General features: G+C 36.3%; 1 protein-coding gene across 1 annotated transcript; it reads left to right on the forward strand.

Annotated features, from left to right (window-relative positions):
- Positions 1–11,192: 11,192 nt before the first annotated feature.
- LOC132271764 (uncharacterized) lies at positions 11,193–11,680 on the forward strand. The gene is made up of 2 exons (XM_059773238.1): positions 11,193–11,310; positions 11,382–11,680. Exons 1-2 carry the CDS (start codon positions 11,193–11,195, stop codon positions 11,678–11,680), a joined length of 417 nt encoding a protein of 138 aa, XP_059629221.1.
- The last annotated feature ends 6,380 nt before the right edge of the window (positions 11,681–18,060 follow it).

The raw sequence follows: 18,060 nt of genomic DNA on the forward strand, positions 1-18,060 counted from the left end.
AGTTAGCCCTAACCATGCTTTCTATATCTTAATCTTGTGTATTATTGAGGGATTAGTGTTGTAATTGATGTTTTAACACCTTAATATACGTAGATCTTGTTTATTCAATGATTTATGTGATTTAATGCTTCCAATTGATCATTTCATTCTATCCATATGTCTATGTATGCTAAAATAGATGTTTATATGTTTGCCTCTATTTCTTATGTTATTGATGCATGTCTATGTGTATTAATGCTATAGATTTAGAGATTGTCAAAACATTGTACTTAAAAGAATGCTCTTGTGATTTTCTAGATGGTCCATGCTCATTTCTTGATGGATTATGCCTCTCCCTTAGCTTAATTAGTTTAATTTCATGTCATTAGCTTAATTGTAGTGTAGTGATAGTATAGTTGTTAGATGAGAGGACAATCCATGCTAGTTGTTTGATGTTCCATACTTTTGAATGCAAGTAGCATATGTCTCTAAACTTGTGGTGTATTTGGCTTATGAGCTTAATGAAAGGATTAATGACTTGCTAGATATGTTGTACTTTTCACATGCTATTTAGACAATATATACTTAATTACTAGATATATTGTGCTTTTCACATGTTGATTAGACAATGTATGCTTAATTGGTCACCCCTGCTAATTGAATCAACCAAACACACTCATACACCAATATTGCAACACACATTACCCTCATTAGTCACTAGTTAGAAGTGTAGAAAAGCATTGCTTGGTGGTGACCTCTAAACCCCATGATTTCTCTCTCTCTTACTTACTCTTTGTTACATTCAATTACTTAGTTTAATTTAGTTGCTCTCTAGTTTAATTAACCAACCAACTATTTGTTTGATCACTCGACCTACTAACCCTAATTGTGATTCCACAATCAAGTACGACTCCAATCCCTTGGGACGATCCTTACTCACTCTTGCTACTTTAGTAGTAGTGTTGGTAGTGGGTTTTATAAATTTAAACTTGACCCAAAAGGCTTTTCTTGAACCGCACATTCTCTACATCAATTTGGCGTGTAGGAACGGCTTTCACCTCGTCATAAAGCCTGCTGAAAACTCTTCCAGAATCTCAACACAAAGCTTGAATCCCTGTCTGATATAATAGACAATGGAATGCCGTACAACTTCACAATCTCTAAGATGTAAAACCTTGCCAACTGCTCTGAGGTGAAGTTAGTGTGAATAGGTAAGAAATGAGCTGATTTCGTCAATTTATCCACAATAACCCAAATAGAGTTGTGATCCTTGAATGAATTTGGCAACCTTTCCACAAAGTCCATAGAAATGCTCTCCCATTTCCACTCCGGTATCGACAATGGCTGTAGAGCTCCTGGCGGCCTCTGATGATCAATCTTAACTATCTGACAAGTACTACATCGTATGACAAATAGAGCAATGTCCCTCTTCATACCTGCCCACCAAAACTGCCGCTTCATATCCTGATACATCTTATCTCCTCCTGGATGAACAGAGAACTCAGAGTGGTGAGTCTCAGTCATCACATCTTTCCTCAAATCATCAGCAGAAGGTACCACTAACCGTCCCTTGTACCTCAAACCTCCATCAGTCCCAACATAGTAGAATGGAACCTCCTCGAAAGCTATCTCTGCAACTTTATCAATGCACTGCTGATCAGTGAGTTATGCCGTCAAAACCTTATGAATGATAGAAGGTGTAACTACCATACAAGCCATGAAAGCATCCGATAACTCATCCACTGTCCTCAACGCATTCCACTCAGTAGCGAATAGAGCAGAAAGACTACCGATAGGTCGGCGACTGAGTGCATCCGCCACCACATTCGCTTTGTCTAGATGATACTGTATGGAAAAGTGATAGTCTTTCACAAACTCCAACTATCTACGCTGTCTCATATTCAGCTCCCGCTGAGTGAACAAATACTGCAGACTCTTATGATCACTAAACAACCTGAAGGACTCACCCAACAGATAATGCCTCCAAATGCGTAAGGCAAAGACCACAGCTGCCAATTCCAAATCATGTGTTGGATAATTAAGCTCATGAGGCTTAAGCTTCCGAGATCCATAAAAAATCGGTCGCTCCTCCTGCATCAAAACACATCCAAGACCCTGCAACGAAGCATCCGTGTAGACAAGATACTCTATCCCGCTCTGTGGAGTAGACAAAATCGGTGCAAAAGTCAACTTAGTCTTCAGCTCATCAAAAGCTTTCTGACAATGTTCATCCACACGAACCGTACACCCTTCTTAGTCAAATGAATGAGTGGTCCTGCTATCTTTGAGAACCCCTGGATGAACCTCCTGTAATACCCTGCCAGACCGAGAAAACTCCGAATCTCGGTAGGTGAAGTAAGATGTCCCCACTCAACCACCGCTAAAACCTTGGCTGTATCCACCGCTATTCCCCTTTCTGACACCACATGACCCAGAAACTTCACCTTCCGTTGCCAGAATTCACACTTCTCGAACTTGGCATACAACTGGTGCTCACGAAGCATTTGTAAGACTATCCGTAGATGTCTAGCGTGATCGTCCTCAGACTTAGAGTAGATCAAAATATCATCAATGAAAACAATGACAAACTGATCCAAATAAGCCCTGAAGACTCAATTCATCAGGTCCATGAAAACTGCTGGTGTGTTAGTCATCCCAACCCGCATGACACGGAACTCATAAGATCCATATCTCGTAAGAAATGCTATCTTAGGAACATCCTGCTCCCTAACCCTTAACTGATGATATCTATAATACAGATCAATCTTGGAGAAGTATGTGGCTCCCCTTAACTGATCAAATAGATCATCAATCCTGGGTAAAGGATACTTGTTACGAATCGTAACCTTGTTCAACTCCCTATAATCTATACACAGACGGAGCAAACCATCCTTCTTCTTCACAAATAACACTGGTGCTCCCCAGGGTGAAGTACTCCGGCGAATAAAACCTTGACTGAGTAGCTGCTAAATTTGATCCCTCGGCTCGCGCATATCCACTAGTGCCATCCTATAGGGTGCCCTAGCAATAGGCATAGTGCTTGGAGCTAAGTCTATAACAAAGTCGATCTTGCGACTAGGTGACAACCCTAGAATCTCCTGAAATACATCCAAGAAATCCTGTACAATCAGTATGCTATCCAATGATACAGTAGTCCCCTCCTCCGTTTTCTCCTCCACATAAAACAAATAGGTGCTAATGACTCCGATAGAACGCGGCATGGCGACGACATACATGTCCTGACCAGGTATGGTAAACACAATAGACCTGTCAAAACAATTAACTTGGGCATGGTAGTAAGACAACCAATCTATCCCAAGTATCACATCATAAGTGTGCATATCCAGGACTAATAGATTGGCTAGAAACATGAGTCTGGTAATATCTAGTGCCACCGGCCCATCACTCTCATGTAAAATGGCTGTATCGCCTAACGGTGTAGAAATCCCCTGTGGTCTACTGCATACCCGAGTCGTCATCCCAAATAGATCAACAAAAGTTCTAGCTATAAATGAGTGTGTAGCACCGGTATCAAACAAAACACGTCCAACTAAACCATGAATATGAAACTTACCCTCAACAGCCCGAGGTGTCTGCATATCCTGTGGCATGGGGTTGTACACCCTGCCATAATATAACTGCTGCGGTGCCTGTCCTTGAGGCTGCGGCGGTACTGGTAAAGCTGGATAAGTCTATCCCTGAATCCGTGGAACCTGTGGAGCTGGTAAAGGCACTAGCGCCCTCTGCCCCTGCTGCACATGTTGTCCCTGTCTCTGTCCCTGTCTGACTGTAGGATACTGCCTGGAAGTGTGACTATACTCTCCACAAGTATAACAACTACCCTGGAAAGTACCAAATGGCCTTCTCTGTCGGTTATCCTGTGGTTGACCCTGTCCTGCCTGTGGTCCCCCATTCTATTGTCGCTGAACAGGTGCCACATCCCTGGGAGCATCCGAACCACCCTTGTGCTTTTTCCAAGGCTGCTATCCCTGGAATTTGCCCTTATCATTCTGTCGATGTCCATTCCCATTCCCCTTTTCAGCTGACTAGTTAGCAGAGTCTCTGTCACCCCGCTTCTCACCCTTGGCCTGTCTGATATCCACGGTCAACTGGTACTGCTGTAGAGCAGCGTCTACCACCTGAGCATAGGTAGTGTAGGCTGGACTACCTATAATAGCTCTCTTGATAGACCACATCAGTCCCTTGATGAAACTGTTGCACTTCTTCTCCTTTGTATACAGCTCTTCCGGTGCAAAGAGAGACAAACGTGTGAACTACTGCTCATACTCTGCCATTATCATGTTTCCCTGTTGCAGATTAAGAAACTCAGTCTTCATGGCTGCCCTGACTGCATAAGGAAAATACTTTTCTTCAAAGCGTGCACTGAACTCATCATAAGTCAAAGCCATCCTCTCCTCTATGGTGGTAACTGACTCCCACCACTGTAGTGTATCCCCAACTAGCTTGAAGGTAGCAAGCATCTACTTCTGAACCTTCGTGCACTGAACCAAGCGAAGATGTCGCTCGATGTCTTGTTTCCATTGGTGAGTTGCTCTCGTATCGGTGGAGCCTATGAACTCAGATGGACTCCCTTTTGTGAAAGAACTCCTAACCTTCTCCTAAGTATCAGTCTAAACAACCGATGCTGGTACCGATACTGGTAACGGTGCCGGCTGTACCTAAGGCTGATTCCGAAGTGCAGCCGTTACCCTTGCTTCTATAGCCCGAGTAATAAGGTTATTAAGGTGAGGAGGATACTCTGGATCTCTTCCCTAATCCCGAGCCTGCGGAACCTCATCTTGCTCCTCATAGTACTGACCTTCATCCTCCTGACGCTGCCTACGAGCCGCTTCCCTTCATTGCCGTTTGTTCCGTCTGGTTCTTGCGTTAGCCATTTTATCAACATAGAAAGACAGACATAATCACGATTAAACTGAACCGTAAAGAATACAATGAATCCTAAACTTAAGTTCTAAACAATAGAGAACGCTATGTGGAAGTCTTATACGATAGAATCCTAGAGACACTTGAACCTAGAGTGCTCTGATACCAACTGTGACACCCCTCGAATCCGAGACACGAGTTGATCAGGCCCAGGTCCAAACCGAAGGGAAATATCAACCAATCAATATGTAATTAAACACAGAATACAAGATGAAAAAAAAATTTAATAATAAGCTGAAAGAATGCTAATTAAAAATCCTTAAAATATAATTATTGAAATCCAATACTCCAAAACTCCATAAGGTTAACAACTCGGGAATCCATCCAGTGGACCCCATATTAAAAATCCCAATAGAACTAAAATAACAGAAATAAAATCTAAAGCTAAACATAGAAAGAACTCCTATGTAGTCAGAGGAATAAATGTCAGTATCTGCACTGCACGCCCAATCTCTAACCCTGGAACTGACGAATACCTGAAAAATAAGAGAGTGGGTTAGGCCCACATGCAAGTCATATTCTACTACAATCCATACAGTAATCCGATACGCAGATACATCCTAGGAAGACTCAACAATATCTAGAGTAGTCCATATATAAATATATAATACACACTATAGGACGTTCGCTAGTCCAGTAGGTCTGTCTAAGCCTAAGTAGAGATACCATGCAAATCGCACATAATGTGGCCATGCATACCTAGACCTACCAGGGAACAACACCTATGTCCAATTATCCATCCTAGGCGATATACGCGCCCTAACTATGGTCCTGAGACTCAAGTTCATACCATGGCACCATAACATAAATATATAAAGTCCGTATCCTTCTAATACAGAATATCATCCATCTGATATAGTGACGTGATATCTGTATAACAATTCATCCCAAAAATATGATTGTGTCATTCAGTTATTTACTGACCTAACACCAACAGAAGTCAGACTTAACTTTTATTGTTAATCCGAACCTCAATCCAGATTAGATAGGCTTAGTGTCTAAACTAGTCCGTACCTAGTATGCAACCGTCCCATACCGATGCACACCATCCTCCATTTACCATAGTTGACAAAACAATTAAATAGTTATCAACTACATTCCAAAATAAGCACAATTACAATCTAACATGCGTAAAACTGAATCATGCATCCAATAATAGATTTAAAAATCCTGTTCCAATCCTTTAAATTAACGAAGTACAACTACGCATTTAACTCCTCCAACCAGTCCATAGATTTACATAGTTATGTATATTTCCACATCAAGCACTCCAAATTCAGCATAAATATTTCAAGTAACTAACTATGCTCAATACAGTGTTACAACACGATTAACAGTATTAAATCATGTAAACATAAACTGCTAAACAAATTTCAGTAAGCCATTTAAAGTAACTGTCCAACCCTCCACATGCAAGCTTCCTGTTTAACCTTATGTTGTTTCATGCTACAACATAATTATATTAACATGCTTCCCAGTATTTCTACATGCTTATAACAATTATATAGACCATAAACTGAAATCTAAACAACTTAAAATTAATCCAAACTACACAACAGAACCCCAAACCATCGAAAAAAATCACAAAACCGGAGGAAAATAGGGTTGGAGCCGCCTTCAGAACATTGGAGCCACCTCCACCTTATGTGGAGCTGGCTCTACCCCTTGTAGAGCCAGCTCTACAAGCCCTGGAGCCTGCTCCACCTTTTTGATGAGCCTGCTCTCCTCTTTTGAGAGCCGTATCCCCTAACCTATTCGTCTTCTTCGCCTCTGGCGAAGTCCAGAGTCACTGTACAGTTTTTAAAACTTATTCTAGGGTTCAATTGATGTCCTAGAATTAATTAAAAGCATGCATTCAATCCTAAATACACAAAGGTTAAGCAAGATTACAACCAGTGCAAGCAGATTCTTAAACAAGAATAACTTCTTACACAAAAACAGATTTATGCAATGATTTAAAAATTGATTCAAACATGCTTACAAGATCAATGTTAACTTTAATTTAATCTGTTTTAATGCTTGATTAATCCTTGGGGTCTAAATAGGCATGCACAGAACACAAATTAAAGGGAAGGAATAAAATAGTGACTTGCCTTGAGTTTCAGTTTTGAAACTCTAAACCACCGTCTCTGAAGCTTCTGTCCACGTTCGAGACTCCTGTTCTAAATCTCAAGTGCTCTTGGTTCAATCCAGAAGCACTCTGTCCAGTGTATCCTTGAACCTCTTCGTTAACTTTACCAGTTTTCACTATCTGTATCTCTCTGTCTCACGGTATATGTATCAGTGAATAGGGTTTTTCTATGTAACCCTAAACCAACATATAATACTGTATTTATAGGCTTTAGCACAACCCTAATTCTAATACAAAACCAACCCTAAGTTGGCTACATCCGTGTAAACAAAACCCTAATATAAATACATATGTGCCTCCATACAGTCACGTTAAAACAATTTAAATATAATTAACTTAATTCAATTAAAACAACTAAATTACATCAGTAAAACAATTATCTAATAATTAATTTAATACAATTTATGCAAATATAAACAATTTCAAATAATGCAAATATAAGCAAACCACCAGTTAAATAAAAAAACAAATAACAACAATTAAATAAATAATCAAATACACAATTAAACAAAAATAAATGCAATGCAAATGCAAACAATATAATAAATACCAGGACTATCCTTTTGAAATTAAGGATCTTACATATAACCAATATTATTACTTTAGGAAGAGAAGAGAATCTATTTCTGAATTTCATACTTTTGGTTCTTATGCTAAGAATATGGTTCATGTTAAAAAGAAAAATTTTGTTAATCAACCCAAAAATTTTCATGCTAAGAATTACTCAAACAAGAAAAAGGTTGAAATTGAAAAGTCTTTTTAAAAGTTGAATGTAAAGACTGTGTGGAACAAAAAGGAAGACTTGGTTAATTATGTGCCTGTTGATGCTATGGGACTTGTTCCTATTAGGTCTATGGGTGCAAACCCCCCTAACTAAGTCCTAAAGAGTTTTTATGGTCATGGACTATGCTTTGATGAATATCTTGTTTTCATTGGACCATATCTTGTAGTTTAGGATTTATGTTGTTTTTCTTTTATGAGAAAGTGATGATCATATTTTTCTTATCAATGCATGAGTGATACTTATTTCTCTTGAATTAATTATTTTTGAATACAAATTGGGGACACATGATTATTTGTTGAAAAGGTTCTTGATGTGTAATTTATATGTTGAAAGACAATTTGCTTTGTTTATTTCTTTTTAGAGATGTGTCTCTTGAGTTCATAATTTTCTTGTGCACTAGTCCAACTCTGAGAAATTAATTGGAAAGCATTATGAAGTTGACTAGGTCATATTGCTTATTAAAGCTATAAAGGTTATTGTTTTAAAAAAAAAAATAGAGAGCATGTGTTTAAAAAAATTATAAAAAATTTCAGCATAAAAAGAAAAGAAAAATCAAAAGAACGCTGAAAATCTTTGCTAAGGAAAAGGCTACCTATTGAGACTATTTTGAAAGCTCCTACTAGACTTTGAAGAGGAGCTAACTGAGTAAAAACAAAGGAAGAGACAAGTCGAAATAGGGAATTGCTGTCTACTCTTTAGAGTGAAAGCCGCCTAGCTTAGAAAAATTTGCTCAAAACAGTCTTATCGTGATGCTTTTTTATCAATATGATTTAGATAGTTGGTCAGTGTGATTTGATTGAAATTTGATGAGATTGGATGGCACACACACACATGTGCACTTGTTAGACAAATTTCTAAATTTTTATAAAAATTGCAAGTTGAATTTCATGTTGTCATTGCATGCTTGAGAATTGATTTGATTGAATAATTTGTGGGGCCTAAAAATTGTGTTTTAAAATTCTCTTGAATTCTTCAGAAATTTTTGGATCTCATATATGCTTGAAATTCATGAAAATTGCTATCTCATATTTTTTGTTACAATGTCATAAACATGAAAAAATTGAAAAATGGAAAAATAAATCCAAAAAGATTTTCCTTTTAGGTTTTTTTTTTTTCTTGTTAATTCTTCCATATTATTTCTTTTCCTTCTTTGTTGAGCTTTATTTGTCAATTTGTAACAAAAAGGGGGAGAATGTGCATAATTGAGGGGGAGAGTTTCTACAATTGAGAGGAAGATACATATACATTGATATTCACATATTGATATATGTTGATTGTTGATCTTTCTTGATTAAGTTTCACGGGTAGTTTTGTTGAGCTAATGTGCAGATTACAGATTGCTACATATATTGAAGCTTCATGATGTTCAAGAAGAGTTCCATTTTATTTCTTTGACAATCATTGTAATTTGTTTTTTCTACTTAGGTAGATTACATGTTACCTTTAGGGTTTTGTCACGAAATTACCAAAGGGGGAGATTGTGAGATATATATTTTGGGAAGATTGTAAATAATATATATCCAGTTATTGGAAACTTTAGGTGTCAAACAAGTCCTAGTCAGTTGTAAATTCAAGTAACTATATCTGGATCAACAGCGACTGCGGAAAGGAAAGGTTGTTCAAAGTTACCATAACTGAGATTTTTTTTGAAGAAGGTAAGAACAACACATTAGGAAGGATTCTAAAAAAGGTTGGACACATTCTACACTTTCCATTTTGTTCGGAACAAGATTTTACATTCTGTCCATCTTGAACTGGTTCAAGAATAATTGAATAGGTTCAACTTGAACTAGTTCAAGATTTATCGAACAGGTTTAACTTCACCAGAGTGGAGATTTTAGAGTCTGTCCATCTTGAACCGGTTCAAGATTTATCGAACAGGTTCAAGAAGTCCTTGTAGTATTCTAACTTCAGTTTCCTTCTTCTGAATGTTTCCTTTTTAACCCCAACTTCCTTCCAAATCCTATGCACGAATTTTATCATATTTTCTGAGGGATTAGGACTTTCTAAACTCTATATAAACCTTGTCATACACATTAGTTTAGACACGGCTTTTGCATACAAAATTTCAGATCTTTGAGAGAGCCTTTTGAGAGATATTTTTTATTCATTCAGAAAATCAATCTAATTTTTCTGATTTTATTTTTGAGAGCACACACATAAACGCAAGAGTGATTTAGAAGTGTTGTTCTCTATCTCATCGGAATTAAAGCATAATTGAAGATTCAGAAATTCTGGAAAAGTAGAATTCATTCATTCTTCGTCAAATTCAGATCTAGAAGAAAAGGGGTGAAGCAATCACACTTTAAAGGGGTCAGAGCATTCGTGGAGTGTTGTCTGATCTACCTGCAACTCTTCTACAGAGATCGAGAGTAAGCCTGAGGTCGAGAGCTGTTGGACGGGGGAGTCGCAAAGCCAGGGATTGTTAGCAATTGGTTTTTGGTAGAACGATAGGGTGTGAGACTGAGTCAAAGTTCGGTATACTTTGCTTCAAACATAGTGGATCGTTTATCTCAGGACTGCGAAGTCCAACGAGGTTTTTCCTGTTACAATTGGTCTATTTTACCAATTGGGGTTTCCTCGATAAAATCCTGGTGTCATCTCTCGAACTCTATTTACTTTACTTGCACTTTATTTTTGCTTTGTGGTTTGATTTTAGTTTTATTTCGGTAAAATTAAAATAAGTAAAAATTAGATAAAAGAGCAAGTTGAATCTATTTACCATCTCCCTAGATTATCTATCCATATAATATATTGCACAACCATTCCGCTGCGCACACTCAATAGAGAAGTCATTAAGAATGGGTATTTTTTTTAAAAAAATAAGAATAATAATCGATATCTAATATTAATAATTCCTTTTTTAGCACGTGGCAAATCGTTTCTTTTATTTGCTTACTTATTTTTATGATTTTTTTCACTGATAGGTAACTGAAAAGGTCCAACTCCTAAATCTTGATGTTGCTGGAATGACATGTGAGTATGACAAATTCACAGAATGATCTAAACTGCGGTATCTCTAAATAGATGGAGCTGAACTTGTTGTTAGGGATTTCAAGCATCGCTTATTAAACTTAAGATGGCTTTGTTGGCAAAATTCCCCTCTGCATTTTGAAGCAACCAATTTTCATATGAAGAAACTAGTCATAATTGATCTAAGCGGTAGTACGATCCCAGAGAACTAGAATGGTTGGAGTCAAATTAAGGTATATACTACATATATTTTAAAATCTCTACTCTCTTAATCTCAATTCATTTCTCATCTCCCATTACATACATACATACATACATACATACATACATATTGGAACATATGTATGATTGTTTCTATGTTTTTATGTATCTTGTAAATAGATGGCAAGTAACTTAAAAATGCTTGACATTTCATCCACTAAAATACGGGAGCTACCTGATGAAATTAGGACGTTAAAGAAGCTGGAAATTATAGATGCACATTGTTCTAGATTGACAGGTAACATTCCAAGTTGCATTGGGAGAGGAGATTATCATGTTTAAGATACTTAAGCAGCTTTTATTCTACAGGAATTCGAAGCCTACCAACAAGCATTCGTACCCTTCACTTAGGAAACTGTGATGATGTCGAAGCATTGCCAGAGCTTCCCTCAAGTTTACAATTTCTGCATGTAGAGTTGTGGGGATTGCATGTTACCCCTAATCTTGTAAATCTAGTTAATCTACAATCCCTGCGGTGTTATCAGATTCCTGACAACATGAATCAGATAATTTTAAGTGATATTGCTAAATCATCCAAATTGCAGAGGTTGGACTTTGGATGGAGCAATATTATGACCCTACCGAAAGAGATTGATGCCCTTTCTTAGCTCAAATTCCTCAATCTACAATCATGCGAAGAACTTCAATGTATATTGGGTTTACCTCCCAATCTGGTTGGATTATATATTGTTGGTGGTCCATCATTAGAAAGATTACCGGATCTGTCAAATTTGAAGCTCTTATTGGAATTGCGACTTTCTGAGTGCTATAATCTGAAAAAGATTCAAGGGCTTGGCAAACTAAAATCATTGACGAGTTTGAGAATAGAACTTTGTACTAATCTGACAGAGATTGAAGGACTTAGAAATCTAGAATTGCTGGAAAGTTTGAGAATAGATCAGTGCTTTCGGCTGACAGAGATTGAAAGATGACGAGGCCGCTTGTCCACGTCAAAATAATGTAGTGAATGTGTGGTTCAAGAAAAGCCTTTTAGGTCAAATTTAAATTTATAAAAACCACTACCAACACTATTACTAACATAGTAAGAGTGAGTAGGGATCGTCCCATGGGATTATACGTGTTGGAATTTAACTTCAACTTTAATGTATTAATTGATTGCAAAAGATAGAGATTGGTTGATTACTCTATAAAGTAATTAATTAAAATGAAAGTGAAATAAAACTAATTAGAGATAGGGATTTAAGATATATGAATAGAGGACTTAGGGTGTTGGAATCTCCACTAAGCTCGTGTAATTAACCACTTGCTTTCCATTAATGGGGAGTATATTGTTATGAACAAAATGCGACTACCAATTGCAATATTAAGCATGGACCATCTAATTTATGTATGAATTGTCTACCTAAACTAAGTGTAGCACAACCTATCAATTTTAAGCATGACCCATCTAAGTAGCAACAATTGTAGCACACATCAATCTAGAGAATCATGGAATTTGCAATAATAAGCCATGGAATATCTAAGCAAGCATAGATTGTCTACTTACCTACAAGCATGAATTAAATTGTAGAACAACCCATCAAGCATAAGTATAAACCATCAAATTAATTGACAAACCCATTCAATGAAAACCCATGCCTAGCCATCACTAGATTTTCAATCAACCACACATAGACATACAATTAATATAGAAAAACTAGTGTAGAGATCAATTCCCAAATAATCACACATAAGACAACATGTAATTACAAAGAGAATCAATAGGAAGAATTAAATCATATGAATCATGTGAGACATAATTCCTAATTTAATCACACATAGACACATAAATAAACTAAAGAATTAATGGAAGAATTAAACCATAGAAATTATAGAAATGGACCAAGATTCATTAAATTCACAAGGCTAGAGCACTAATCACAACAATATATATAAATCCCCAAAAATAAAAATACAAGGGTTTAAATTACACAAGACTTGAGGCTTATCCAAGCCCTAAGTATAGATCTAGCCAATCATGGAGGAGGTAGATGTGGTCATGAAATCAAGCTCCAAACATGGGTCCATCTTCTTTTTTTTTTCTTCTTCTTCTTCTTTGAAGCTCTAGAGATAGAGAGAGAGTGGATCTAGAGATGGGTCTTGAGACGTGCCTCTACTTCCCTCTTTTCTTCTAACCCTGATCTCTAACTTTACTAAAGAGAGAAATATAAATTACAATGTAAAAAATAAAATGATAAAAGCTTATTTACAAAATGGGTCACTTCCCTTTATATAGAAGGTCCTTTTCTTAGTCACTAAGTCAGGAATATAGCTCTAAAAATATCTAATCTCGTACTATGTGGTAGGTGGACTTTTAGGCGCGCACGGGAATTAGACAGGTCACTGCCAGCAAAAGTTTGATCGATCAGAGAAAAAGTTCGATCGATTGATGAGCATTGAAAAGTGCGCATTTAAACCCCTTACGCTTAGGCATTCTAGTACCTTTATCTATCTTACTTTACCATTTTAGATTGATTTCGTATTATTTCCATTTTCAGGCACTTATCCCGAAAATAAGCTAATTCAGCCAAATAAGAGCTTAATTGAAGCAATTCTGGGATTAATCAAAGAAAAGAGCAAAGTGGAGAAAGAATGAAGCAAATGAAGCCAAAGGTGGCAAGCAGCAAAGTTCGATCGATCCAAGTTCAAGGTTCGATCGATCGAATAATGATCGATCTCAGCACTTCAAGATAAATCTAAGCCTTGACCCAAAAGCATAAAGTTCTATCGATTCAACACCATCCTTCGATCGATCGAACAAATTTGTCCTTATTCAAATGATTGATCATATCCACAACTGTACCACCCACTATCCACTTTTGTCCTTTTCCCATAAACATCTCTCATAAATATCTCGGATTTATCTTTTTCCAAAAACTCAGCCAGTTGGATCGATCCAGCCTAAGTTCGATCGATCTCACTTACTTTCGATCAATCGAACTTCCTCTAGTGCGAAAAAGTTAAAATTCCATCTCATTGAAAGTTGTCCTTTATCCAATCTTTAGGGAATATTATGTGCATGACCCCAGCTTATTTTGGGTGTCATTTTGACCTACCTATATAAGGATAAGGATTGCTTTTTCAAGAAGGGGAGCCAACATTACTTTCATATCATCTCTTGGAGAGGAAGCTTAGAGGAGGAGGAAGCTAGAGACACCATTGGAGACTCTTCATCAACAAGGAGCAGATTTCAACCATGAAGTTAGCCCTTGAGGGTTAGAGCATCATCACCATGAGTGGCTAGACATCCTCTTGGGGCTAGAGTTAGCCCCAAGCATGCTTTCTATATCATAATCTTGTGTATTATTGAGGGATTAGTGTTGTAGTTAATGTTTTGACACTTTTATACATATATATCTTGTTTATTCAATGATTTATGTGGTTTAATGCTTCCAATCAATCATCTCATTCTATCCATATGTCTATGTATGCTAGAATAGATGTTCATATGTTTACCTCTATTTCTTGTGTAATTAATGCATGTCTATGTGTATTAATGCTATGGGTTTAGGGATTGTCAAAACATTGTGCTTAAATGAATGCTCTTGTGATTTTTTAGATGGTCTATGCTCACTTCTTGATGGATTATGCCTCTCCCTTAGCTTAGTTAATTTAATTTCATGCCACTAGTTTAATTGTAGTGTAGTGATAACATAATTGTTAGATGAGAGGACAATCCATGCTAGTTGTTTGATGTTCCATACTTTTGAATGCAAGTAGCATATGTCTCTAACCTTGTGGTGTGTTTGGCTTGTGAACTTAATGGAAGGATTAATGACTTGCTAGATATGTTGTGCTTCTCACATGCTATTTAGACAATATATACTTAATTGCTAGATATATTGTGCTTTTCACATCTTGATTAGACAATGTATGCTTAAATTGGTCACCCCTGCTAATTGAATCAACCAAGCACATACACACAAATATTGTAACACACTTTACCCTCTTTAGTCACTAGTTGGAAGTGTAGAAAAGCATTGCTTGGTGGTGACCTCTAAACCCTATGATCTCTCTCTCTCTCTCGCTTACTCTTGTTACATTCAATCACTTAGTTTAATTTAGTTGCTCTCTAGTTTGCTTGACCAACCAACCATTTGTTGATCACTCGACCTACTGACCCTAGTTTCATTTTCACATTCAAGTACAACTCTAATCCCTTGGGACGACCCCTTCTCACTCATACTACATAGTATAGGTGTTTAGTGGTTTATAAATTCAACTATGATGCCCACTTGACACTACTTTCCAATCTCAAGGTGTTGTGCATTATTTTGTGCACACTTAGAGGAAGAGCATCACCATCGATCACAGAAAAGTTCGATCAATCCAACTTTAATTTTCAATCGATCCAACTTTGATCGATCTCACTTTCTGCGATCGATCTCATGATTGATCTCACTTGGCAGCTTTTCAGGATCAGCCTCTTTTTGCTCCAAATCAGCCTCCTTTCGCTCCGGATCATCACTAAGACTTAGTTTGTCTCCAAAAAGGCCTTAAGAAACCATTTTTAGCCCATTTTAACATTATTGACCTGAAATAGACAAAAACACAAATAAGTACTAAAATGGGAAAATAAGATAGATAAAGGTTCTAGAATACTCAAGCTTAAGGGGTTTAAAAGTGTACTTTTCAGCGCTCATCACACCCCCAAGCTTAAATATTGCTAGTCCCTAACAATGAACTATGAAGTAAAGAAATGAAATGAACAACTAAACAACTACAACTAGAAAGCAATAAATGGATAACACCACTTTCGTAGGGAACACAATTGCACTTCGCACATGCAACAAACCTTTTAAACCCCTAGGTTACCTCTAGTGGACGAATGAAGTCTCGTGAGGGTTTCCAGAAATGATACCCACAAATATTAAGCTCATTCTTTCAAAAGAGGCACCAATATTGCAAACAAACATTGGGAGAAAACTACTTCAAGTATGCAATTTTTCAACCATTTCTTAACAATCTCCCAAAATTTTAACATCGAGCAAGCAAGTATGGTCCACCACACATCAAGACAATGATCATGCAAATCAAAACAACTCTAGAATCCTTTTTGAGTGGACCGGCATCAAATATGTTGCTATCTTAGCCAACTAAAGAAATGATCACATCCTTACCCTCAAACTAGCACACAAATCTCATACCGATCATTTAGACAAAAAGTGGACTTTTTATTAAAGCTTTATTGATCTAGGTGCACTTATTCTTTTCACTCATCATTTTTTTTTTTTTTTTCTAATCCTAAGGATCAAAGATGGAAGCATGGTGCAATGTGTTGATCTATTAAGCTTTCTAGCGATTCATGAGGTCGAGCGTTAGGTCAATGACTCCTAAACCAGACAGGTTTAGGGCATTAGGTGTTCAAACACCCCTACGGACTTACAAGCTCAAATCAACTAGACTACAAATCAAGACAACCTCCATCTAATCATTTCCCACTTCTCACTTCTTGGCAGAAGTCCTCACTTTTTTATTACTTTTGCAAATTTTTCTTTTTCTTTTCTTCTTCTTCTTTTTTTTTTTTTTTTTATATATTCAATTTTTTTTTTTTTTCAATTATTAACCTAGAGTTTGGGACCTCCACTTTTCGGCGCAAGAAGTTCAGTGCTTGATAAGGCTAGAATCTCGGCTACTTAGTGAAAAGGGGTTGTTATCCACCTTTATCAAGAATAAAAGCTTCCAATGCACTACTAGTCCAATTGGGATATAACCAATTCAATAATCAACAAAGCATGTACCCCACAAATGAATGCTAGTGTGCACCTGTGCTAGTGTAGAATCCCAAAGTGAATCTCAAAACAATCACAGAATCAAGATGATGTGGACCACAAGTGTAAGCAAGATATCAATTTTTTGAAAAATTTACTCCTAAATGGCACCTACAAGGCATACAAGGAGTATTGAACTCTCAATTCATGCAATTTTTAAATTTTAAGTAATATAGTCCTCAAAAAATCAAAATCATCGCTAACATCAATCTCAAATCTTAATCATGCATTTAAGTCTCAAACTTAAGTAGAATGCAACAAAGACACCTTACCCCCAAACTTAAACCGCACATTGTCCTCAATATGCAATGAGAACAATGGAAAAGATGGAAAGAGTATACCGTGGTGGAAAAGACATGAAGCCCGGCGATTCAATTCGAAAGACGTCTCCCCCAAACTTAGAATCAACAACCTACTTAAATACCACACTAGCAAACTCACATCAAATATCAAATGGAATAAGAATAATCAAATCATGCAATCTAAGGCAATATAGCACAAGATGAAAGAGAGATATGACATTAAGCCTTAGCTAAAGCATAAAGTATGCATGACTACACATAAGTTTTTATATTTTTCATTTTATGAAAGCATGTATAGACAAAATGCAACAAAAACAAAGATTATGATGAATGAATAAAATGCAGAAAGAAAAATAAAGAAGACAAAATGTAATGAAAGAATATGTACAATGTAAGAAATGAAAAACAATATATACAATACAAGTATATACAAAAATTTTTTACTTTTTGTTTTTCATTTTATTATTTTTTATTTTTTATTTTTTTTATGACATAACAAGTATGTACACACACACACAATAAAATGCAAAGAAATAAAAATGCAATAAATGAAAATGCAATGAAATAAAGAATGCAATTTTTTTTTTTTTTTTTTGATAGTATGTACAATGAAACAAAATGTAAGAAAAAATAAAGAAATAAAAATAAAAATAAAAATGAACATGTATGATACAAGAGATAAATGACACAATGTGTCATGTGGGTGCTAAGTTTAACGTCTCTAGCAAGACGGAATGCTTCTTTGAAAAATCAAATTTTTTTTTTTTTAGACAAAACAAATATGTACGTAAACAAATATAAAAAGGCAAGTAAATAAAAATGTAAGAAGTAAAAATGTAAAGAATGCAAAGAAATAATATATATATATATATATATATATATATATATATTTTAAGAAAAGTAACTAAATAAAAT

This window comes from Cornus florida, unplaced genomic scaffold (genome assembly GCF_030987335.1).
Source record: "Cornus florida cultivar Cherokee Brave unplaced genomic scaffold, ASM3098733v1 CherokeeBrave_3.0.0_Hap2_Chr01, whole genome shotgun sequence".
Lineage (NCBI taxonomy): Eukaryota > Viridiplantae > Streptophyta > Magnoliopsida > Cornales > Cornaceae > Cornus > Cornus florida.

Coding starts and splice junctions, on each gene's coding strand:
- LOC132271764 (XM_059773238.1), top strand. CDS start 11,193: ATGGCAAGTAACTTAAAAATGCTTGACATTTCATCCACTAAAATACGG. Junction 11,311..11,381: donor ACATTGTTCTAGATTGACAG/GTAACATTCCAA, acceptor TTTATTCTACAG/GAATTCGAAGCCTACCAACA.